The 26,944-nt window shown below is 32.7% G+C and overlaps 1 protein-coding gene across 6 annotated transcripts in view; it reads right to left on the reverse strand.

Moving 5' to 3' along the window:
* Positions 1-465: 465 nt before the first annotated feature.
* Positions 466-26,944, reverse strand: part of KDM6A (lysine demethylase 6A) — a 136,399-nt gene continuing 109,920 nt past the window's right edge. For 4 of the 6 annotated variants that reach the window (XM_080910392.1, XM_080910390.1, XM_080910391.1 and 1 more), the window contains 12 exons: positions 24,342-24,471; positions 22,659-22,764; positions 21,891-22,096; positions 20,038-20,102; positions 19,889-19,963; positions 19,330-19,478; positions 15,403-15,517; positions 12,682-12,869; positions 11,090-11,231; positions 4,749-4,875; positions 2,393-2,563; positions 466-1,328 (listed from right to left, as the gene is read on the reverse strand). In XM_080910392.1, coding sequence (XP_080766518.1) covers positions 1,299-1,328; positions 2,393-2,563; positions 4,749-4,875; positions 11,090-11,231; positions 12,682-12,869; positions 15,403-15,517; positions 19,330-19,478; positions 19,889-19,963; positions 20,038-20,102; positions 21,891-22,096; positions 22,659-22,764; positions 24,342-24,471 — 1,504 coding nt within the window. In that variant the 3' untranslated portion in view covers positions 466-1,298. Of the gene's footprint in view, positions 1,329-2,375; positions 2,564-4,748; positions 4,876-11,089; positions 11,232-12,681; positions 12,870-15,402; positions 15,518-19,329; positions 19,479-19,888; positions 19,964-20,037; positions 20,103-21,890; positions 22,097-22,658; positions 22,765-24,341; positions 24,472-26,944 lie in introns of all 6 variants that reach the window. The other 2 variants (XM_080910395.1, XM_080910394.1) reach the window with 1 other exon arrangement.

Below are 26,944 nucleotides of genomic sequence, written 5' to 3' on the forward strand. Positions count from 1 at the left end.
CCTTCATCCTGGAACCCCCTCCCCCCAATGCTGAGTCATGTATAGGATTGGAAAAGTTTTAAGTTCAATCACTATTTGTTTTCTATTATACTACATTTGGCAGATTTTTGTTTATTTGTCTGTAATTGCAGTAGTTGCAATTTAACAATAAACCAGTCTGACATTTTAGATCGTGAAGATACATACCATATATATTTCTTTAAAAATAATCATACTTTTTGTAAGCAATACTTTACAGTAGACACCTCAAAAAAATCTACCATAGATGTGAAACTTAAAACAAGAAATATTCAAGTTCTAAATCTTTATACATATATATCTAGATTTCTATATATATTATATATACAGACATAAGTATATATAAAATATATATAATCAGATTTGAAAAGTGAACAAAAATTGAGCACTGTACATAAGTTCTTTTTAAAACTCAAACAATAGAAAAACTCTTTAAACATTAAACAATTTTAATAAAAGTTTCTGTACAATGCTAAGCAGTTTTATTTACACATAGAAAATGTAATAGGAGTAGTGTTTGAAATTACAGAACTCCTGGAAAATTTCAATGGCAGGTAAATCTGGAAAAAATAACAGCATTCCATTCACAAATATTTTCAGGCAATAAATATGTATTTATAAATAGTGTAAATTTACATCAAGATTAGAAACAAAAATCACAAATCTGAAGTTTATTTCTTAGTCTATGTGCAATCCATTATCTTTGTGACTTTGCTGTTAATTAATTTTTTAAATGTTTTATTTGGGAACCAAAAGTATAACCATCATGGTTTCAAATAAGACAGAAAATCATAAAAGCAGTAAAAAAGTTTCTTACTTTACACATTAAAAAAAAAAAAAAGTTGACCAAAGAAAGACTTAATATTGCTAACTACCTTACAAAGAAATGACCAGCTAGGCTAGTACTTCTTCCCCAAAGGAAAATTCAGAAAGGGAAAAGATAGGTGAAAACAAATTCATTAGCCCAGAAATCGAGAAATATAAAAGAGGTTGTCTTCAAGTCAGTAGTCTGTATGATGTTGCCAGTTTTGTCAGATATATACAAAACGTGGAAATTATTATTCATTTTTTCTGAAGTTCAGCTAATTAAGTTTAAGAGAGTCCTGGCATAGGAGCAGTACTCTCCTGTCCAGTTGGTTGACACTCCACACTTGGAAGGTTGCATAGACACAGTTTTCAGCCAGCAGCCTTACGAGATAGCTACAAAAAGCAGTGGTGCAGAATTGGGTTACTTCCTGAATTGCAGAAAAGGTTTCATGTTTAATGTCCATGGAACAATATCAAGATGAGGCGGATGGTAATGGAGGAGCCTGGAAATAAAGCAAGGTACACTATTTTGGTATACTCATATGATAGTTATGCTCCTTGATTCACAGCTACAAATATATATGTTGGTTTATGAAACTGGAGGAAATTATTCTGTTAAAATTCGACAGTCTTGCTGCACAACCTAACAGTATAACTATTCTTATTCCCACCTGGCCACATTTCCTAAGAATCTAAGACCATCTTTTGTTTTATTGTGCCTCCAAAATCTTTTGAAATATTTAGTTTACCACTTTTTATAAATTGCTTTCTTTGACAGGGCTTTACAAAAATAATTTATCAAATTAATTACAACTTTACTAGTGACTGCCTTCAGTGATCTAGCTAAGGCAGGTAATACATTTCGTTTGGTAATTAGCAGGTAATTTTCTTTTTTCTTGAAGCAATCGTGAAGACCATCCAAATGAAAATATTAGGAGCTAAACTTCATAAGCTCGTGTTTTATTACATGTATGTGAAAAGAATTGGAAGAAAAGAAAACCTTGTAAATAATGTCTGTAGTTCCTTTCCGATCTGCTTTGAATGAAATACTTCCTATACCTTCTACTTGCAATGAAAAACTTTGTGATTTGTAAATATACTTGAATTTCATAAGGTTAAATATACCTCATACCAGAAAGTTAAACACTACTCAAATACTCCCACAAGATCAAAATACCTGCCAGTATACAATTTTAAACAAATTCAATTAGGCCTAAAAGCAGAGGTAAATTTCAAAGCAATCACACAGAATTATTTTGTGGGCACTATTTAAACAAACATTCAGCCAAGATGAAATATGAAAATCATGATGGCATTGTAAAACATACAGTTTTAAAAATAAGTTTTAGGTTGTTCTTTCCAAGAAGCAAGGCAAAAATATTTCGCCAATTTTATAGAAATAAGTACTTGGAAAAGAATTGGGTAGGAACAATATATACTCTTATATAATATCTTAATAAGCCAAAAGAAAATCTACATATTTCGTTACCTCCTATTTATCAGGTGACAGAGCAAACACTACTGCCTCCCAACTGATCTAATGTACTCACATGTTTATTTCACTTACTAATGTAAATTGGTCATAGACTTGCATCAGATCCTCCATTTTGTACTGTTCTAGCACCACAAAATTTTCCAGACTCCCACTTGTTTTTCGTGCACAGTCTTGGCAATGTACTATGTAGGTCTTTCGAGAATTACTCTCATTAGTGACAAAAAGCAGATCAAAAACCTCCACCTGTTTTACACAAATGAAAAATGGGTCAATAGACATAATGGTGTTTATTGTACAGCTTCTGTGTAATTAGTCGTCTTCTTTAATTGAACTGTAAAAAAAAAAAAAAAAAATGGGAGGGGGTGGGGGAGTGAGAGTGAGACTGAAAATGTTTATACTATACCAAACCCCAAGACATGAGAGCAATCATATTTAGGTGAATGAAAGAAAGGAATGGTATGAACATGACATTTTGATAGAACTTAATTTAAAAATGTAATAAATGCCAGTTTATTTTTCCTTTAAATCAAAACATTTGTATAAAATCTGATCAAGTGATCACTATTTTCCTTGCATGTCTCCTTGACAGAATCCATCACAGGCAGCCATATAGACTGAGCTCTTTAAATACAAAGACTGTGTTCATATTTGCACTGCCAGAGCATCTCATAGTACCCAGTGCTTACTCAAACCTCAAAATACACCTGTGAAATGAATGACTATAATCTGATTATTTTAGAGATGAGGAAACTGGCAAGTAACAGTAAGTATATGTTAAAAGTAAGAGCTTTAGAAACATTAGAAATATGTCTTAAAATAACATTGTGGTATAGGAATCAGATTCCAAGAAGCTCATGTTATTATCCCAAGGTACAAAACACATTTTCTTATTTATTTACTGTGACTATTTTATATACCACTAAAATACGCAATTAATTAAATCATTTAAAGTCAACAACAGATTTACCAAAGTTCAAAGTTTGGAACAGATCATCAATGCCCCATCTGTAATTTATCCTTAAACTTTCTCAAGGATCAGAAACTATCAACAAGAATGAGCTAATTCAAAATTCGAGAGCTTACCATATTTCTCTTTATCATTATGGGCAACAACATGAACCTAAATAATGGAGCTAGAAAATATGACAGCATTCTTCAACCTGTCCCTTATTTCTAACTTTTAATGAGTTACCTTGTGGTTTTTATCTTTTAGATCAGTGTTTTCTCAACCTGTGGGTTGTGACCCCTTTAGGGGTCGAACAACTCTTTCACAGGGGCCGCCTAAGACCATCAGAAAACAGATACATGCATTACAACTCATAACAGTAGCAAAAGTTACAGTTATAGAAATAATTTTAAGGTTGGAGGTCAACACAACATGAGGAACTGTATTAGTCCTCACAGCATTAGGAAGGTGGAGAAATACTTTAAATTTCTGTACCATTTTAACAATCCATTGCCATGTTCTAGTGTAGCATTTGTGGCAAAGGAATTCTCTCTCACAAGATTGCTATGATTTATCTTATTTTCTCTATCCTTCTCATTTCTTTGTCTGAAACAGATACTGTTTTTGTTGATTTCTCAAATGTTTCTGGTGGATTCAATGACTTTGGAATAAATATCACATTATTTGACAGCTTCCCCATACATCAAACCATACATGTCACCTAGACTGAATAAGAAGAATCTGTACTTTCAGTATCATAGCCACTCTACTGGCTAACCATTTTTCTAAAGCCACTCCATTTCTCCACTCATGGTACTCCTGATAGTTAACCTATTTTCTCACTCTAGCCTGCTAAAATCACACTCATCCTTCTAGAACGGGCTAAAGCTATGAATTTGTTGTTGCTTTTATAATCTCATATTGCCAATAATAACAGAAAGGAAAACAAAACTTCATCAATTATTTCCCTCTCTGTATTTTTCTACAAAGTCCACCGTCATACTTATTACAGTCTGCTGTATTTTACTTATTAGTTGACTGTAATTTATCCTCTCCAAATAGATTTTAAGTTCCTCAGAACAGGTATCACTTTGATGTTTCCCTTTCAAGCCTTAGACACAGCTGAAGATTAACGTTAATTGTGGACTCCACCAGAAGAGAACTGAACACCAAAGCGCACTGGGTTGTACCAAACTCAACCCAGTTTATTGGCATCTGTATACATCTAGATTGCTCCTAATCTAAAATCTCTCAACTTTCCTTGTTGGTTAATGATCTGACAGCCAAATGATTCTATAGCAGATACTGTTAAGGTAAACCATTAATGAGATATGACACCATTAATATTAGTATCTGATGAGAAAGTATTAAAACTATACAATACTAATCACAGTAAAATGCATTAAAAAAAGAAAAGAAAAAAAAAACGACGACGAACCCAAAACTTTTTATAAACAACTGTGGGCAAGAATGATGATTTACCTCACAAATGTTACAATAATGAGCTGGTTCTTCTTTTGTCCGCCCATGCCATATGATCTCTTTTCCTGCAGCAATTAGAGCTTCCCTCAATGTCTGACATTGCTTCAGGGTTCTCAGAAGACAATATCTAATATAGAAGAAAATTACTCATTACTAGCAGCCAAATATTACATACTTCTCACCTAAGAAATATACCAAATTAGAAATAATGCCAAGAGATTTGCTTTTAACATGTTTTCCTTTTGTTATATGTCTTCTGCTCCCCACTCCCAGATTATTTTTGGAATCTATTTGCTAGCTAAAGATGGCATATAACCCACTATGTATTTGAAAATGGACTCAAACTGTAGCAATTACTCAACCCCACCTCAACCTTCTAGCTGCTGAGATAAGTAGGTGTGAGCTACCATGCTCACTCAGTTCATTTGTCAAATTATCAGATATGATCAGATTAAAAAAAACAAATTATCAACAGCTCCAATAATAATAATAGAGTCATTTATAGTTGAAATTGGTATCTGAATATCACAACATGAAGGTCCTAATAAATAAATTTTTTAAAAAGATTGATTTATTTGCTTATTTATTTTCTGAGTACACTATAACTGTCTTCAGATACACCAGAGGAGGGCATCAGATCCCATTACAGATGGTTGTGAGCCACCACATGGTTGCTGGGAATTGAACTCAGGACCTCTGGAAGAGCAGTCAGTGCTCTTAACCGCTGAGCCATCTTTCCAGCCCGTAATAAATAAAATTTAAACCCTTAAATTAAGGGGTTAAAATTCTAGATAGAAACAGCTATGATTCTAGGTAGGCAGAAAGGCACATCATCTCTAATCATACTACCTAAACACTAACACCATCATCTGTGTAGTTGCTTTTTTAATTTCCATGAGACAAGAATAATTTATAAATTTATTAACTACATGATACAAAAACTGGTTTAAAGACTGCAGAAAAGAAATAGACATGTATTTCTTCATTCTAACTTAAGATGACATAGCAGAATCCATTTATAGTAACACAACTTAACTTTTCTTGTAACTTATACTTTTACCAGTTCTTAAAATTTGTGTTGATTTTTCTAGTTTTCTATCATTGCTTGGAACTGCTAAATTCTCCTGTGAATCTTAGCGCTCAGGTTTTCCATTTGAACTGAGTGGCTGAACTAATGACTCTAAAGCAATTTGAAAGAAAAGATTCATCAACTGATTATCATCTTGACAGCAAAAGTCTTATCCTATTTGCTAACTTGCTGCCATAAACAGTAGGTGTTCAACTGTTCTTGATTGTCAAGCAATTAAAATTCAAGATATAAATAATAGCATATTTGTTTTCCACTTGCCCATAAATATTAATCTCTGGGAGTTATGACCTACTTGCATACATAATACTATAAACTTACTTCAATATACAACAATGTCAACTTTAGGGTTGCAGGACTTCTTTAAGGATCCTACCAATTCCAAGAAATTTACTGAATTTGGTTTTTAAAACTTCTGAATGTTTAACTTATTTAAAAACAAAACAAATGCTTTAGGCTATGGTTACATGTCAAATCTAAAGGATTTATGGGGGGGGGGGGGGGTTGGCGGGGACAGACAACCTAGCTACTAAAAACTTTTATCACAGCAAAATTTAAGACCATGCCTTTGGCTCCTGCTGCTTACTGTCTTCTCTCCTTGTGTCCCATACAGTCCACTTCTAAAGGCACATGTACTTGAGTGTTCTATGAAAAACTTCTAAATAGCATTTTCCTTCTTAAAGAACACAATGCCTAAACTGTAGCTATCTACATTGCAAATTCAAAAATGCTCCTACACAGACAAAAATAATATAAATAAAAACAGATAGAAAGAATGCATCTAGTACTTCACTTGCATTATGCTAAAATTAAGGTTCTTAATTGCTTTTTGTATTGCAAATGGATGAAACTTGGAGCCTCAGTACAACTAAATTTATATGGAAAAAAAGAGAGCCATTAGACTAGTTGAATTAAGATTTGTAAAAGCAGAGATCTCTAGCTTCTGCAGTCTCATACTACATTCTTTTTCATGTCCTACTCTCATATCCTCTAGATCCTCCAATATATACCACCCGAAACACAGAGCTTTTGATCTGTGGAGTATTATTTCAGTCTTTACCCAGAGAATGAACCTCCATCTCCAATGTACTAACTGCTTTGGTAATTTAGTTACAGTTAGAGAGGATGCCAGAAATTATAGCTCTGTAATTTTTATTTTTTTGCCATAAGAGTCTTAGAAAAACTTTAATTTTCCAACCATGTTAACAAATTACACTTTTTTATTGCTTTCATCTATACTGCCACTGAAATTGTGCTCAGCAGTTAAAACAGAGAATTTAGAAAGACAAACAATGAATAGGCTGAAAAGATGTAACTTAACTGCAAATCAAGAGATTCATGGAAAAGCCTCTAGGTAAGATAGAACTATTATTCAGGGCTCAACAGTAATTAGTTTTACTTAGATTAGCCATAGCTTTTAAATTCTATTTAAACATGAGTGTATTAAAGAGCAAAGATAAAAATAAAATCACAAACAAAAATCAAATTTCTCATTTCCCGACAGTAGTTAAGATTTCATTTTACTAAGAATTAAAAAAATAGATCAGTAGCAGAAAATTACAAAATTGTGTAAGACAAAAAAAATGCGTTTTTGTAATGGGGGGTCCATTTTAGGAATAGGGTCACATTATTTTAGCAGCTAGAGAAAGACGACTCTTTAACAATCAAGTCTTGCTTTAATTGCTTAGATCAGCCTCAACTGCCTAGAGAGACCCTGTATTACAGATACATTAAACAACAAAGAAAAGCCCCAACAAGCACAGAAAGGGGTGGAAAGTATAGTGCATTTGAAGTTACACAGCAGACTCTAGTCCAGCCCAAAACTGACTTAAAAATGCCAAATCTAAGGAGATGACTTCACAAGAGAGAATGAAAATGTGCATTATATTCATAAATGACCCAGAATATCTTTAAAAGAAGAAGAATCATCTTCAAACGAAAGTAGAGAGAAATCATGGAAATTTTCTACTCTGTAGCTGAAATTTCTGAATTTGAAAACATTTAGATTTGGATAGGAAAAGCCATCTTCTACATAGAAGGAATGGCACGACTAGCCGTGTTTAGGCTGTTTAAAGAACAATTTCTCAAACACAATAATTTCAAATAATTTTTCTTATAATGTTTTAACTTTCAGGGGCTGGAGAGATGGCTCAGTGGTCAAGAGCACTGACTGCTCTTCCAGAGGTCCTGAGTTCAAATCCCAGCAACCACATGGTGGCTCACAACCATCTGTAAAGGGATCTGGTACCCTCTTCTGGTGTGTCTGAAGACAGTGACAGTGTACTCATAAACATAAATAAATCTTGTAAACTTTTAAAGAAGTTTTCCAGTGAGGTTTTAGGAATAACAGAGTTAATAGGAATGAACCTACTAATGATATCATATTGAAGTTAAGAACATACAGAATTATTCTTGTATTTTAGGGGTATCTTGTCCAAGTTTCTAAATTAGTTATCTAAATGCCAGTGTAGAAATAGAAGTAATAAGGGCATGGACTTTTATAATTCTTTACAGACTACAATCCACCACTAAAAAATTTTAAACATCCCCAGAGGTAGCTGGCCAAGATAAGTCAGCAACAAAAAGCAAGCTCACACTTTCAGAGCTCCCATGCTATCTGTCAGGTCAGGATTGTTTCTCCTTTGACAACAGTGGGTATCAGTATCACTAAGTTACCTAAGAGTTTCATTTAAATTAAGCACATGGCTGAAATCAAGGTCTCACTCAGTCAACAATAAAATGACTAGTTTAGGAACTTTTACCTCATGGACAAATCAGTTAATCATGTGAAAGGAAAAAAACAGAAAACAATTAACACTTAATCATTCCGATCTATATCTTAAAAACTCTGTACTAATCATAAACTGAAAGTAAATAAGGGAAAAGCTATAAAGGTTTTCTAGTCTCAAAAAGCAATCTCATGTTTTTTGTGGTGTTTCCAACTTGCCTGATCATAAACTTTACTGGGCCCTTATAAAAGAGGATCCCACCTCCACCCCAGTTTCTTCTAGCAAAGCTTTGACTGGGTAAAAATAGAATTTTAAGTAAAGAACCAAACGATTCGTGTGACCAGGAGAGTAAAAACCAGTGCAAATATCTCAATTTATTAAGTATTGAAATTAAAAATAGGTTTTTTGGAAGGTTGGGGGGCTGGAATTTCATATTCCTTAAATAGGGTAAATGGTCCCATGCTAATGTAGTTTTTAAAAAAAAAAATTCCTGTGAGAAGTAGTATCTGGTGGTGATGTTATGATGCCTGCAAATTAATGTTTCATGTGGCTCAAAACCAAAAAGCAAACACACATGTATGAGTCTACAGAAGTTGCTAAATAAATGTGGAAAGGTTACAAAATTTCAAACTGGAAGTTGGAGAAAAAAAATGAATAAAAAGAATAAATAAGTTTAGGGTGGACAGCAATGTGTTACACATAAGTTCATTTAAGAATGAAGAGCTAAATCCAGAGCCTTGGACTCATGACATTCTGCTCTACCCAAACATCAGTGCCTCGCTCAGATATCAAAAATATTCCTCTTACAGTAGATGGGAGCTAACAAAGAGGTCCACAATTCAGCAGTGTTCAGAAAACGAGAGATTTTGGTATAATCAATTCCTAATGGGATGTCTTCATTAAATCCCTCTTCTAAGGGATTAGGGATGGACTGTAAGAGCCACAGGGGAATGGATGAATCCAAGGAAATATCTTTCAGACAGAACAGGAATGATATACATATGAGCTCAAAAGATACTCACTCTGACAGTACATAAAGGTTCAAGATAAACAAGGTCATAGTGCTTAGAGAAGTGGACACAGGATACCTAACCAAAAAAGTACCTGCTATTGATACTGCTTGTAAAGGAAAAAAAAAGTTTTCTGTAGTGAAGTATCACAGTAACTATAACTACCCTTCAGAGTAGGCCCTATGTCCGTAGATGAACAACACAAAAAGAAATCAATGGTATGTTTGTAGACATTTTGGCTCGTATTTCTTTGCTTGAGCATTTTTTGTCTTACTGGGATTTTTTTTGTTTTTGTTTTTTGAAGAGAGAAAGGGCATGGAGTTGGGTGGAAGTAGTGACTCATGCCTACAGAGTGTCAGAACTCAAGTGAGGCAGATACAAGACCATAAAGGACTACACAGTAAGTTCCAGGCCAGCCTGAGAAACAGCGTCACATTCCATTTCAAAAAAAAAAAAAAAAAAAAAAAAAAAAAACAAATATTAGAAGGTAATTAAATTATGGGTATACAGAGAATGTGTTGCCTACTATGTATTATGTAAAAGTATCATTATTACTTATATTTTGATTTTATTCTTTTTTTTGCCTTCATAGATATATAAATAAGTTCTGAAACCAATTCTACAAAACAGTCAAACAAATTTGGTCAATATACATTATAACTTCACTCCCATAAAAATATACCAACATAATACTGACATGCATGTTGATACCAGGTGTCTTTCTCCAATGGCTCTCCACCTTATATTTTGGGACGGAGTCTTTCAATGAATCTCAAATCTCAAGTTCATCAATTCACCTCACCTAGCTGGTCAATGAAATCCAGGGTTCTACCTGTCTCTACCCACAAGGGCTGAGGTTATAGAAATCAGCTGTCACACCAAGCTTTCAATGTGGGTTTTGACTTAGATCATATATATATATGAGATCATATAGAGACCAGAATTTTTTTACATTTTGTGAGTGAAGTTTACACTATTACCTCTAAGTAGAACCTAACAATGAGATTATCACTAGTATATATGTATTCAAAATAAGTCACTAGATAAGAATTCATACAAACATATAAAATGTTTACAAAAACTCAAACAGGGGAAACAGTTTATTATAAAAATTTTAATGAAAACGTTAGAAAAAAAACATTTCAGTGAACTACCTCTATTAACTTCTCTGTACCAGCAATTACTCTGTGATGTCATTCTTCCTTTAGTGACTAAAAGCAGATGTTTATTTAATATTACAATTGAAATTCTACTGAGAAATCAAATAGTTCGGAGAAGAGTGGGGAAGTACGAGAAAGTTAATCTTCTGTTGTAGAATAATTTGTATCTTTATTCCTTTTAAAATCATAGTGGGCTATTTGGAAGGGAAAAGTATTTGTAACAAGCAGATTCTCATATTTTGCTAGACTTCTGGATCATCTTGTTTTAATGTTAATATAATTCTATGGGGGAAAAATGTTTAATAGTCATCCTGCCCCCTAAGAGTTCAGTACCGTAATTTTAGAAAGTACTTACTTAACCATTTCAAAGAGCTTTGGATCTGAAACCTTGATATTTCGTGCCATATTCCAGGAAAGATGAACCATGGGTACTATTGACTTTACACTTTGCAATTTGTTCCATTCGTACCGTTCCACTGCTAACTTATACTGACAGGCTGAGAAGAAAAACAAATCACAAATCAAACCAGCAAAAGAAGGGAAGATAACCATTATTACTTCATGAAAATTTCAAGTCACTATTGTTACTGTGTTATTACTGGTTTTTGTTGAGACAGGGTTTCTCTGTGTAGCTCTGGCTGTCCTGGAACTCACTCTGTAGACCAGTCTGGCCTTGAACTTATAGATCCATCTGCCTCTACCTCCCAAATGTTGGGATTAAGGGCATGCACCACCACCATCCTGCTTACAAAAGTAGTTTTTCTTTTGTGACAATTATGGTAATAGCATCAGTAGTAATCATATACAGAGTGCTTCCTATTACCATGTGCTAGGCATTGTGTATAACTAATTTTTATCCATTTTATTGTTATTTTATCCAAGTAATTGTTAGCATTTTCTTATTGGTTTTACTATCATCACTACATAAAAAAAAATCAAGGACTAGAAAAATTAAGTAACCTGCCCAAAGTTATAAAAACTGACTATTTCCAGGTTACATCCTGTTTTACATGTACTTTATGGTCATTGTAACTAGTAAGTGCACACTATCAAACCTTTAAAAAACCCAAGCACTGACAAAAATGTATCCATATACTTTTATGCAAAAATGCTTAAAATCTATACATTTATCTTTGTTTTTTTTTTAAATAAAGTTGTTCAATTAAAAAAAAACCTTATAAAAAACGTCCTGGTTCAAATTCAGGTCTTTCTGGTTCCAGGTCCCCTATTTTTAATTTTAAGACAATACTACCTAAGTGTAGGCTCAAAAACAACTTAACATAGAAGGAAAACCTACAAGAATGTATTTGTAATTAGCTTTTTTTTTTCTCCTTTAAGAGTTCCCTTTAGGGATGCTAACCCCAGAGGCTCGCACTGCCCCAGAAACAACTCACAGACTGTATGAAGTCCAAGAAATAAAGAAAAGAAAACAAAACAAAAAAATCTCTATACAACAAGAAAACTTTGACTATTTCCATGTTACATTTTGTTTTACATGTACTTTATGCTCATTGTAACTATTAAGTTTTCAATGCATACTATCAAACCTTTAATAAAATCAAGTACTGACTAAAAAATATATTCATACAGTTTTATGTAAAAATTATTTTAAAATATGACAAAAAGTACTGACAAAAATGCATTGTATAATTTTATGCAAACAATGCTTAAAATCTGTACATTTATCTTTGTTTTGTAAAATAAAGTTGTTAAAAAAAAGAGTTCCCTTTATAAAACAAAAGCAAGGACTCTTAAAAAGTAGTTACAAGTACCGTTTCCATGTATATAAGTATATAAACCTTTTAAGTCTTTCATTTGCTAAGGATCTATGGTTTTGGACTTTCAATTGTTAGCTAACATTTAACTTTTATATGAAAAAGGAGACATTCTCTTATAAAAAATTTCAGTTATTTATTTATTTTTAGGTTAAATCTTTTTTCAAAATACCTGTAAGTGGACCAACATTCCAAGCAATGTTGTTGCACCAGCCAATAGCTTGAACCCAATGAACAGTGCCTGCATTTATCCAGACTAGATCTCCAGGTCGCTGAATAAATCTATACACTGGAACATTTGCTTCATAAAGATCTTCAAGGTTGGGCCACCATGAACCCATTAAAAAATTCAAATTATTTCTGAAATAAGAGAAACAGTACAAATGGGTCAGGGACTCTAATAAATTCTTTATAAAATAAAGTCAAAAAGCTGTAGTTTTTAATGACAATTCATTTCAATTAAGCTTAACTGATAGTATAATAAAAACTGCTGCATGTATATAGAGTGAAATTAATTACAGTTAAGCAAAGGAATATGTTTAACGATAGTTTGAATTCATTTCTCTACAATCCAAGAGGAATTTGTAGCTATTCTAAGTAGCACATACTTTTATTCTAATTTAATTTCACTAAGGCCCCTCTCCACTTTTACACACCAAACACTTCTATTCTTTCAGTACCTGAAAAATCACTAAACAACAAAGAATGAAGATAAATTCACTTAAATTCATAAATAAGACCACTATGTACCAGAAACCCCACTCAAGAAAAAGAGTCTCTGCTGCTGCTTTGAGTCATAAGGAGGAAAAGGGGAATAAGTTGTCAATTTCTATATGGTTTGGGAGATCAGTAATTAAAACTATGCAGTTGAAAATAAACTTGTATATATCACATACAATAGCCATGACCATCACTATGAAAACATTCTATAGATTCTATTACTACTCTACTTTAAATATGCTACTGGCTATTCATAAAGTATGCTGGAAAAACTATATAGCAACTTTTCCTATAACAGAAGTTTATACCTTTTATAGGAACCACTTCAAATTTTACATGTTGGGCAAAGAACTCATATAGTGGAAATATTTGCTTAAAATCTAAGAAGTAACCTTTATAACTTGGGGTAAAGTGTGTGACAAAGTGTATATGAAGTTCTAACAGTTTGTTTTATAGAAGTTCACAAAACTATGACCCTGCTGACAGTTTTTAATCAACAAACTTTATCAGAAGATAGACATAACCATTTATTTACATATGATCAATGACTGATTTTTATTATAACACAACTGTGACAGAAACCATACAATCTGCAAACTATTACCCAAATTTTATGCAAAAAACTCTTGACCTAAAATGGAATGTTAGTATCTTTCTTTTCCCCCCTCTTCTTCCTTAAAAAAATTCAGGGCAGCCAAGCAGCTCTACTTGTAACAAATACCTGTTATTAAGCCTGAAAATTCAGGGCTGGCAAGATGGCTAAGTTGGTAAAAGTATCTGCCACCAAGCCTGACATTACTTAGATCCCTGGGTCTCACATGGTAAAAGGAGAAGACAGACTTTCTCAGGTTTTACATTATCTTCTGACCCTACACATCCCTAACTGTGTGTGTGTGCTCTCATGTTCTCTATCTCTGGAAACAAACAATAAAAGCAAACTGCTAAGCAACTCTCTGAAACTCTCTAGAGCACACTGCTAATGACAATGACACCCTAACTGCAAGGAGATAGGACTGGCCAGCTGTTTTGTGATAAGGCTATACAAATGCAGTTCTCTATAAAACTAAAATCAATATTAACACATATCCTAACCCTATTTTGACCTTGTGCTACCATCATAAAAGTGCAAAAAACTTTCTAACTAAAAGCAGGCAAAAACAACCTCAATTAATCAACATTACTAGACTACAAATTATGATATAAAGTAGAATAGGTTGCTTCATCAATACATTTAAATCTATAAAATTACTGTATCTGGTTTTCTTGTACTGAATGAAATGAGTGTTAGTGAAGAAAATATAAGGTGATTATTTCTCATTTATGTAAAAAGAAATTTGAGGTCCTTCAATTTTTTTCAATTATGATACATGTCATAATTACCCAAATATTTACAGCAAGGATTTTTAAAAAGTAAAAAATTATATGTTAAACACCACATGCTAATTTATGCTTTTAATATTTAAATCATAATTTTCTAATTTTATTAGTAAATGAAAATACCAGGAGCTTACACAATTGAGTGCCTTTTAGAAAAAAAGAACACACAGTTCTAGCTAGAGACATTAAGTTTAAACCAAATTTTAAAAATCCAAAGTACTCTTTAACATGAGACATAGCACACAAATAAAGGATGATTATTTCTAGAATTGTAAAAAAAAGATTCAGCATGCACTTTCTTTGATTAGCAAAACAAAATCTGAAAGAATTAATTAAATTTTATAAAAAGCTGTTAGAAGAAAACTTGTCACTTTTAAAAAGAATTTATATCACACATGGCAAAGATTATTATGTTCAAGTTTTAGTTATTCCCAATCATAAGCATGTTCACGTTACAGAATTTTTCACTTTCTAAGATATTTATAAATTTTTCTTAGAGTACATGCCTTTTTAAGTAAGTATTTGAATGTATCAGTTAAAAAATGAAAATAACTCAAATTTTCTAAACTCATGCCTATTATATTTCAGAGTCCTTTCAGGATACCTTTACTGTAATTTTCTAGTAACATAAAACAATAGGTTTGAAATCATTCAATTTAACATAAGATTTCTACTAAATTGTAACTGAAAGCTGACTATGTATCCACATTGGGGTATCCAGCTTGGTAAGTTGTCCTTTGTAGTTACTGTTTTTTATAGTAATTATGTTTAAAGAAAATTTAGTTTGGAAACCTACTTTTCACAGAAGTCATTCAGAACACCCCAGTAGCCTTCAGGAACAACAAACCATTCACAATCACCTGGGCCAATATTTATATTAACTGAACAGAAGTTGTTATTTTCTTGATGACCTAAAAGGTGAAAAAGAAATCAACATACTATTAATTCTATAGGAAATGTATCTTTAGACATGAAATGTTTAAAATGTTAATAGAAAACTTCATTCAGTTTTGTATCATTTGCATTTTGTGTTCAGTCTGGTTTCATGATTAAGTTTGTTCAGCTACTTATTAAAGACTAATATAGAAGGCAAAGTCCAGTTTAGGCATTGAAAGGCAAAGTGGAGTTAGGCTTGGCTAAGTTACTTATTAACCCAATCAAGTTGTTAAACCATTTTAAATATACTTTCCTAAATTTTATAAATACCACTACCTTTTAAAAAAAAATAACTACTTGGGCTGGAGATGGCTCAGAGGTTAAGAGTCTATGCTGCTCTTACACAGAGGACTTGTGTTTGACGTCAAGAACACAATCAGGTAGCTCTAAGATGATCTGGCACCCATGGCCTCTGTGGGTACCTGAACTCATCTGTACATACATGTCAATAAAATTAAAAATAATAATATAAAAATAAAGTAGCTATTCTCAAGGGGGTAAAAAAAGAAAGGCAATCGGGGATCTTCCTCTCATATAAAGATCAACTTTATCAGAATTCGGGGGATTGACAGGTTAACTACAATGAAGTAAATACTTAACCAAAAAAAAAAAAAAAAAGGTGACTTAAAGTGAGTGGACATGAATAGTATAATACTTTACATGTTGCCTTTCCTGTAACTCTGGTTGAGTGACTTTGTTTCTAAGGAACTGTATTTTATTTGTATTATTTTTATCTGAGGACTCATGAAAGAACAGAAGCTTATTGTTTTATCTATCTCAGGGCAAGCAATATAATGATACTGAATAGTTATTTTAAGTAGATATTTGGAAATGCCCCCATAGTATGGATTCTAAATAAAAGTGAGTTCTAGTTATAATCAAAGATTCTACGACTATATCACCTATATAAATGTCTTTATGGATAAAGATTAAATCTTAGCACAAGGTTGTAGCTTAAAATATATATGCCTGATATAAAGTCACCTATAACAGATATCACTGTTTAATACATTAGATTGTATTAAATAACACTGAATACAAAGAAATGCAAAATGGTATTTTTTATATTGTGCTGATTAAAATATATACATTCCTTATAAGACCAAGCTATATAATACTGATGACTTTCTGAAATGTGAACTGGAATGGGTAGCAATTGCATAGTATACACTGGCTTTTAAATATTTGGTAGGAAATAAATGTGAGATCTCTTAATTTTGTATTGATAATATGTTTATATTTTGGATATTATAGAGAAAAACTAACTTCAGTTACTTTTTTGTATTTTAATGTATCAAAGTTATTTTTTAAATTATAAGTGATTTAAATTGTATTTCTATTGGACACCACTACCTTAGAGAACTTCTTCAGAAAATTATTGAGAGAATGGGAGAAAAAGTTACCAACAGTATATCAGATAGAGAATAAATAGAAACCTATATACTACACAAATATACTGCAAATGTTATATTCCTCTTCCTCCTCATCCAACCAATAAATGAACGAATGAACTAAGATTTCAAACACCAAACCAACCAACCAAACAAACAAACAAAAAAAGTAGGGGGGGAATATAAATAGCAAATAATATCTGTAAAGTAGTCAGCATCCTTAGATATCAGGAAAATGAAAATTAATTTTTTTTGAAACTGCTGTCTCTCAACCTAGACAGAATAGCTACCAAGAAAAGAAAGGTCAGAAAGTGCTGGGAAGGATGCAGGGAAAGGGGAACCCTTATACACTTCTGTGACAATGTAAAGCGGTGTGGCCACCTGGAAACCAGTGTAGTGATTACTCGAAAGGTACAAATACAACTTGTGATTTAATCCAATATAACACAGAAATAAAAATGTTTCTTTTGACTGCTGCAGTATTTATAATAGCTTAAACATGGAACCAACCTAAATGACCATCAATCTCATTCTCTCTGTCTGTCTCTCTTTCTCTCACACATACATACCATAAATTTTATTCAGCTGTAAGAATAAAATTACAACCTTCACAGGAAAATGTATGGAACTGGAGATTATGCTACATGAAGTGAGCAGGCTTAAGAACAACAAGTATGTTTTCTCTCATGTATGAAATCTATTTTTAAACTTACATTAAAAATGACTTGAAGAAGGTAACGAGATTGTTAAGATTTCTTTTTTTTAACAACTTTATTTTAAAAACCAAAGATAAATGTACAAATTTTAAGCATTTTGCATAAAAGTATATGAATACATTTTTGTCAGTGCTTGGTTTTTTTTTTCCTTAAGGTTTGATAGTGTGCATTAAGATCTTACTAGTTACAATGAGCATAAAGTACGTGTAAAACAGGATGTAACCTGAAATTAGTCAAAGTTTTCTTGGTGTGATTGTTAAGATTTCAAGTTCAGTAACTTGGTGCATTTTTCAGAACCCTCTAATGCCCCCCTTCCCCAAATAAAACTTTACGAACAGGGGAAGGGAGCATGTGAGATAGCTCAACAGGTAAAAATGCTTGCTGTCAATCAAGCTGGACAACCAGTGGTCAATCTCCAGATGCACATGGTAAAAGGGTAGAAACTGACTCTGGCAATTTATTTTCTGACTTCTATGTATGTGCCATGGCACATATACACAGATTTGTGCAAGCATATATGGACATACACAATAAATATGTCTAATGATGGATCGGAAATTAGAACATGGTTCTCCTGACAATTTATGCCAGAATTTTTTTTAAAAATCAAATTCTGTATAACATACAGAATTAAATTTCAAATGACACAAGAATAAAACTGCAATCAATGGTTCCAATACTGGCTGTAGATAATATTCCCTTGGGAAATACTCTGTGTTATTTTGTTGTTTTAGTAATACTCCATCTCAGATCTTAACCTCTATAGATCAATTATATATTCTACAAAGCAAATTAATCTAGACAGCCAGAGAAAGAAAATGATTTATATGAGTCAAACCAAAATAGTTCTATTTTGAAATGATTCTTAAACCAATTCACTAAGGAACAATGAAAGAAAGCAGTTTAGATTTTAAGTCATATATACTTCAACATGTGAAGTTGAAACTTGTGACATGAAAAAAGGCATGTAACATATCTTGTCTTATCAGTAACTGACTAATTCATTGGTGCTAGGATTTTAGTGATGATTAAATATTTCAAAATATTACTCTAAAATTTCATGTCAATCCATAGGCCCCAAACACAGTATATTACTGATAGATGAAAACTTGAAAGCAGAAAATTAAATCATCTGACATGAAGAAAACAATCCCAAGATAGCATATGACTTACAAAAACCTGAGCTGTCTAGTTGGTGGTCAAATCCATAAGATGAGTTTAGTAATCACTTCATATTAAGTGATTTTGAAACTATCAGTTGCAAGTTATCTAGAGGACTATAACCATAGTTTGTTTTTAAAACCAAATAGAATGGAATAGATGGCAAAATATGTTTTTTATGTAAAACTGTTATATACAAGACACGCACTAGGCTATGATATAAACTAAGTATATAAACTATGATTGTTTAAAAAAAACTGTTATAAAACAGTGTACCCTACCATTCTCAGAAGTATGCAAGAATAACAGCTGTTGAGCCAGAGGGTACTCTGAAAATTTTCAGAAGATTAGATTTGAAGGATATCAAAAGGAAGAAATTCTGGCCTAAGTCCTGTTAGAAGCATCAAAGATTAATTCTTTTAATTCTATTCATTTTAAACAAAAATATGTTGAGTCTCTTTCTTTAAATGGGAAAATTAAAAAAGTTTCTTTTATGAGATAATAATTTATAAAATTTACCTGGTGTTCTGCTTCCTGGAACTTTCATGTATAGCTGAACTGTGTTCATGCCCAGTATAGTATGACCAACATGGCTTAGAAGATTTCCTGCTGATACAACTCGCACAAAGGCAGGAAGTTTAGTCAGCTCATGTAACTGTAACTTCCACCTATAAGGAAATAAGAGTAAAACCGTGATCTTTGTGGAAGATATCAATTTATCCAAAACTAATGCACCAATCAGAAAAAAAATCTATAAGTATTTTACTTTCACATAAAAATAATGGAATGTGTAAATTAAGTTCCCAATGAAAAATTGTATAAAATTATAAACCTAGAACATAAAAAAAAAAAAAAAAAAACCCTGTCATCAATTCAGGGTTTTAGTTTAAAAAAAAAAAAAAAGTATGTAACTCTTAAGTTGAAAAAATAATTTAGCTGTAAAGCCTAGCAAAATTACTTAGTTTGACCTCATGTCAATTTAGAAAAATGCTAAGAAACGAAATAGAAGAAACTGTAAACAATTCTCAAAGTAAGGACATTTCTGTTCTCAGCTCACATAGCTATCCTAAGAACTTACTTTTTGTCATCTGAAAGGTCAATGTTGGTCCCAAACTTAATGGTTTTAAAGGGTCCTTTTCTTCTTTTCCCGGAACTTAAAAAGAAAGAGGCAAATTACAAGCACATCTTTTAAACAGAACTATTAAGTAGAAATGAAAAGTTACTTACTTATCTGATGATGTAGATTCACTGTCTGAGTGGTCTTTATGGTGACTTCTTTTCTCATTTTCTTCCTAAAAATCAGAAAAGGGCATTTTAGCTTAGAATTCCACACAACTGGTTAATATTTCTTTTATGTCACTACAGGTTCTCATAGTAACTCTACTGCAAGGAGAGAAAAACTGATGTAATTCACTGTAACACAGTTCAACTTGTAGGACAGATTTTACTAGATGAATATTTTTTTGTAGGAATTACAGAGAGGGACAGTGTGGGGCGCCGCCTGCACATTCTCCATTACAAGATGGCACTGACATCCGGCTAGAGTTAGCAGTAAACAAGTCATGTGCACACGCGCTGGGTAACTTTCCACTCCTTGAGCCCTGCCTCTCCCGTGGTGTCATAGGGCCTGATGAGTTTCAACCAATCAGGAGGCTCCATGTCCAAGGCGAGGACTGATCCCTTTATAAGGGGATGGGCTAGATAGTTCGGGGTCTTCGTCTTCACGTGTTGCAAGCTTATGCTCTGCCTCTCGAGAGCATTAAAGTTTACCGCAGAAGAATCCTATTTCGTGTGCCGCGTCGTTCTTGCTGGCGAGACGGTTGTGCGGGACAGGACAGTGGAAAAGTAACTGCTGTCTAGTTTGTGTCAATTTGACACAAGCCAGAGTTATATGAAAGAAAGAAACCTTAACTGAGAAAATACCTCCACAAGATATGGTTGTAGGATATTTTCTTCACTAGTGATTGATAGAGGGCCTGGTCCATTGTGGATGGTACCACCCATGCTGGTGGTCCTGGGTTCAATAAGAAAGCAGGTTGCCATATGGAGCAAGCCTACCCTATATGCAGTACACACCCCAAACCCCTCCCATTAGCTCCGGTCTCCAGGTTCCTGACTGTGCTTGATGATAAGCAGCGTGATATGGAAATATAAGCCAAATAAACCCTTTCCTCTCCAAGTTGCTTTAGGTCACGGTGCTTCATCAAAAAGAAACCCAAACTAAGATAGTAGTCCAAATTTGTGATTTCATGTATAAATGATGTCCTGACTGAATATAAGAACTCAGTGAAACATTTTGGCTATTTTAAGAGATAAGTAAAAAACAACTTAGCACGAAGCAGTATTTCAAAGAATTCACTTCTATGCATGTTTCACATCTAATTTGTGGAAGAACTCACAAAGTTCTCATTATACTGCTACATGATTTTAGTAATATTTCAATGATATAAGATATATAGGGATGTTTTAGTAATACTTTAGATTTTAAAATATATATTGAAATTATGTAATAATGACTTACGTTTATTATGTCTTCTTTCTACCTCTTCCTCATCATTTTTTAAAATAAAAACAAAGACTGAAAGGAAGAACACTAATACTTCCCGAAAGAGTAGTCTACCTGGTAATATTAAACTGACAGAAAAACAATGCAAGCAAACAAGATCAAGAATAAATGAAACTCCAAATAAGTGATCCAACAGGAATCTGTTGTCTTCCAGGAAATATTTGCCAGGTCTAAAAATGCTTTTGAGAAGACACAGATGCTGCTAAAAGCCTATAACATACAAGACAGCCCCACAACAAAGAATTATTCAACTCAAAATGTCAATGGCACTGAAGAAACCTTGATTTAATCATAAATATCCCAGATAACCTAGGAAACATCTTATTAGACAGTAATTCCCACTCTACAAAATACTGAATCAGCTCATAGGCTTGTTTAAGGTAAAGTGGGTAGCACTTACAAGGTGTTTTATGTAACACAATCTGATGTTTACAAAAGTAGTGTTTTCTTTGAAAGCTACAAAATGAAATAATTTTTAAATCTCTACAAGAATCGCTAGGAAGCAAATACTTACTCTTAATGATTCTTGGAATGAGGAAGCCTGGTACTGAGCATATTTAGCAATTGTAGTATGAGATCTATTGCTTTCACAGTGCCAGATTTTCTTGGTTCCAGTAGGGTCCCAATTTTCATCTGCTGGTTGTAACAACTGTGTCCTCACTTCTACCATATGTTCATTGTTAGCTTCCACCAAAGTTTTAGTAGAGAAAAGTCCCAAGTCTTTATAAGTAAGCCATAAAGAAATAAAAGAAGTCAGTAAAATCAAAACAAAAATGCACCCCACCTCTGCCTCTTTTCAAAGAGAAAGCCTTTTATGGCAGCATGTCCATTTCCCCTAAAAATCAACCAGGTCATTTATAAATTTTGAAGGCCTGGGCATACGTAATGCTCATGTTATTCAAATGAAGAATGAGTCAAGAGTCTGATGGTCAAACTTTCACATACTTCATTTTTGTAGGTGCTAACAAATAGCAATGGGGAGGATAGTACTTGATGAGTACTTATATTTTACATTCAAAATTCTCATAGTAGTTAAACGTAAGTCATTAGACAAAAATATAAGCTAAATTAAAAAATTGCCAGCAACCAACACCATCACCATAATATACTCAAATCATAGACTTAAAGTAAAGATAATCAAATTCTCCATCCATATTAGAAATGAAAATATGTATATGTGTGAGTGGTGATGGTAGGGGGTGGTACCAGACTTAAGTGTTGCTTTAAAAGGTTAAAAGACAGCATGCATAGAAAACAATTTTCTTTTTACTTAAAAGCATACCTAATTTAAGAGCTCCAGCAAGGCCACGTATTACTGTAACAGGGTTGTTTGGATTTGTACAAAATTGATGTAATGGAGGAAAGAAAGCATCACGTTTATTTTCCAACTGTAAAGTTAAAATATGTGGTTATATCTCAGGAAAATACAGCTTTTTAACTTAAATATTATGCCTCATATTCCTTGCCTATCAAGCTATTTTATTTCATGTGTTCATATTTCTCTTCTATTTTCTAGTATTTTGCGTTTTGATTTTAACTGTGACTAAATAGCAACCATATCGATTTTTGTTTACTACATGTTGAACAAATTATGTAGAGATGATAAAATACTTTCTTTCATTAGTATGTGCAGAAAAGAAAAAAAAAAAAAGTCTAATCCCAGTTACCACCAAATTAACTGACTGACTGATTATACTGTCACATGCTGTGACATGGATGAGCCTTGGGGACACGATAAATGCAATAAGCTAGTTATAAAGAAATTTGATTCCATATATAAAGTAGTAAAATTCATGAAAACAGAATTATGACTTAAGGGGATGGGAAAAAAAATGTTCAATGGGTAGACAATGGCAAAATATTAAAGTTTTCAAGGTAAGTTGTACAACATAAGTATGTTTAATACTTAACTATATACTCACAAAGGGTTGAGATTCTGAATTTTGTCATATATTTAAAAATTCAGCAAAGAAATCAAAATTTCTCAAAGTTAAGAATTGTTTTCCCAGATGTAAAACCAAAGTATATTACCATAAGTTTACATGTATCTAATTTTTTTTGTTGGAAGAAGTTAATATAGTGGTAGCAGGATTTATTTGTGGAAAACAGAATTAAGAATTGTTTTTATTTAACTCTTTGTATCAGATGCCTAAATTTCTATGAGATAAAACTAAGTTTTAAATATGCTAAATAACTTATGAAAATTTTGTAACATCTATCTATAATCATATTCTTCCTTTTTTAGACATGCTGGCTTTAAAAAATTGTTTTATTTAAATGAGTGTTTTGCCTGTGCCTGGTAGCCATGGAGGTCAGAAGAGGGCAAATGGAGTTATGGATGGTCATGTGAGCACAGGTAACTGAACCTGGATCTTCTGGAAGAGCAATAAATACTGTTAACTGCTTAGCCATTTCTCCAGCTCCAATGACCACATTCTTAAAACACCTTTTTTTTTTCCTTTTCTGTCACCAAAGGCATTTCTTTTAGCATGTGTATAAAACAGAGTGAATGCTAAGGTCCATAAAATTGATAGATTTAAAATGCAATTTACCTTTAAAAAAAATAAGTTAAATAGTTTCAAGTAGCTTTTGTTTAATGCTGCTCAAAATTAAGGCAGTGAAAGAATTTCTCACTTATTCTCATATACCATAAAATCACAGAGAGACTCTGGGTATAGCAGAAAAGTTATAGAATACATGCCCAGAATGTGCAAAGCACTAGGTTTAGTCTCTAGCACAGTAGCAGCAACAAAACAATAAATTTGTAATACAACCAACAGCTAAAAAGGTACTTGCAAAATATCACAAAATATCTTTAAATACATCTTTTTGTTGCCAAATAGTCACATTGCGGCCAATAACTGTAATATTTACAAAGGATATCTATACTGATCTAAAAGATTTTAACAAAAGACATATACAAGAAAACACTGGCTTGGATTATTTCTAGTCAATCCAGACTTACATAAATACTAGGTGTAGGTGGATTCAACTTGTCCTTTGGCAAGGGAGGGTATGGTGAGGACGGTGGTCTTGGAGGTGGACATTTATCCAACAGAATGCTACTATTAGACAGGCCATTTTTACCTAGATTCCTTTAAAAATAACAGAAATGAGAAAAGAAAGATTAGCTTTACATTTACATAGAAGGCAGAAAACAATTCTGAATTAACTTCTAACAGACATTTTCATAAATCAATGAGTGGTGGATCCAGCAGGAACAACAAAATTCTTCCTCCAAATACTTATTTTGATTTCTGTATCTTCCACTAAAGAAAACTAAAAGAACATGTTGAGCATAAAAAAAAACCCATATTTTGTTTATAATTTCTTTATCTGAAGAATAGGTATGAATTCTAATTTCTCAATTATCAGAATCTTTCCCATTCAAGGTTGGTACATTAGCTTCACCAAGAAAAAATGCAAAGTCATATTAGCAGTTTTTTTCTTTGTCTTGAAAATTAACTACCTGCTTGTCAAAAGCAAGTCCATATTTCTTTGATATAACTGATGTATATAATCTATAAGAGATTATAAACATTTACTTATTAATCTTAATGCTGCAGACAGATGCTGGGTATGCATGCTATTTTCTGAACACTGTTTTAGAATACCATAGGCCAGATAATAAAACTTTATCAATATAGCCCAAAGTAGAAAGAAAAGGAAGCAAATTTATGGAATAAGATGGTGACAGAGAGAATTTAGAAACTATGTCATTTTAAGTTGTTCTTTTTCCCATTCTGAAGCAGCCACACTTAGTAGATAAATGAAGAAAAAGGGTTCTGAGTAAAAGGACCCTTAAAAAAAAATCTGTTTAAAAGCTCCTAAGCCAGAGATACCATGTCTCTTATATACTGTGTTACTTTCACCTGAGTTCTGGTACAAGCTAGTACCAACCAAACACCCCATTAGTTGCAATCTCAAGTCTCCAACTTAAACAAGTAATTTCCTGTCTCTTCATTAACAAATTAACGCCTAGATTAGTTGAAACAGCCCAAGTCCACCCCAGAGATTATTAAAAGTTTTGATGCATTTAGCTATTCATATTAAGTGTCTGTAATGAAGCAAAATGACCTTTGTAAGTTTAACACAAAACTGTGAGAATGTATTCAAGTGAATGTCCCAATGTCCTCATGGGTCTCAAAACTGAGATGGAAGAGCGTCATTCATGACACATTAAGAAATATAGTAACTAGCCACTCCATAACACAAAAATTTATTAACAAAAACTGCCTTTCCACATTGTTTATAACTTTGGGGACAAAACAAAGCTCTAGAATCTATCTCCAGAAAAACGTTTTTATGACATCTTAATTTTTCTTTTTTATTTTATTTTATTTTTAAAGCAAATGTTTTGAGTCTACAAAGACTGGATGAGGTATTGAGCTAACTTAATAGAAGCAAAACTAGGAAAAAGAGGGTAGAGACCAGATTAGCCATGGCAGAGGCAGGCACATAGAAGACAAGCATATTGGAAATGTATAAAGTCAGTTATGGCTGTTGACCTAGACACTTAAAGGGGTTCAATGTTGAAATGAATAATCTAACTTAGAGACAAAATGGTTAATGTCCCTAATTAACAATTTCTAAAGAAATTTTAGAAATTAAGAAATCTTACTTTATGTTTAGAGATCTAATATTAAATGCTGACATGAAAAAAAGTCACCTTCATTTAGGACTGGGTGAGTGTGGTGAAGCACACTTTTAACCCCAGCCCTTAGGAGGCAGAGGCAGGCAGCCTGGTCTGCACAGTGAGTTAAGAGGCTAGAGAGAACCTGCTTATTATGCCTCCCCCATACCCACCCAAAAAATAGTTCATGACAGCTGTTGCTGTGTTACAGGCCACTGAGAAAAATGATACCAGCAAAGTGAGCTCAACAAAGAAAATAATAAAAAACATAATTTCTGCTTAAACTTAGTGTAAAAGTAGTAATCTGATAGCTTAAAATTTGACAGGAAACAATGAAAAGCCATATGCAATAAAACACAGACCAGAAGACTCTTTAAATAAATCAACTCAAGTATTTTAAATAACTTCAGTATATTAAAGTTCCAGTATCACAATTAAAGTGATAAATTAAGATTAACTGAAATTTATTTTAAATGAATCCTTCTCCCATGCCAGTCCTATTTCATGTTCCCCATAACTAGCAAACTCTCTAAAATAATGCTTAATTCTATACAATTAATTAGTGACAAACATTTAATGGTAGATCCAAGATATACTCCTACAAAGCAATATAAATAAAATAGTAAAAGATAATCACATTTCTAGATAATAAGACATACTAGGTACTGATGAGAACTGTTTTAAGCTTTAAAATAAAATTGTTATAATAGGCAATGTCAACAGACCCAATGCTTATATTTCTTTTTATAGAATAGTTATTTTCTATTGATTAAACCAGCAACCAAACAAAGGCCTTTAAAAATCTATATCATTGCTTAAACTTAAAATTTAGTGTTAGAAAACTATGCAGAATTCTTTGTGACTATTCCAAGCAATGTTAACTGATTACATTCAATATTTATTTATGTGTAGGGGCTGGGAAATACAAACCAATG

Source organism: Micromys minutus (genome assembly GCF_963924665.1).
Source record: "Micromys minutus genome assembly, chromosome: X".
NCBI lineage: Eukaryota > Metazoa > Chordata > Mammalia > Rodentia > Muridae > Micromys > Micromys minutus.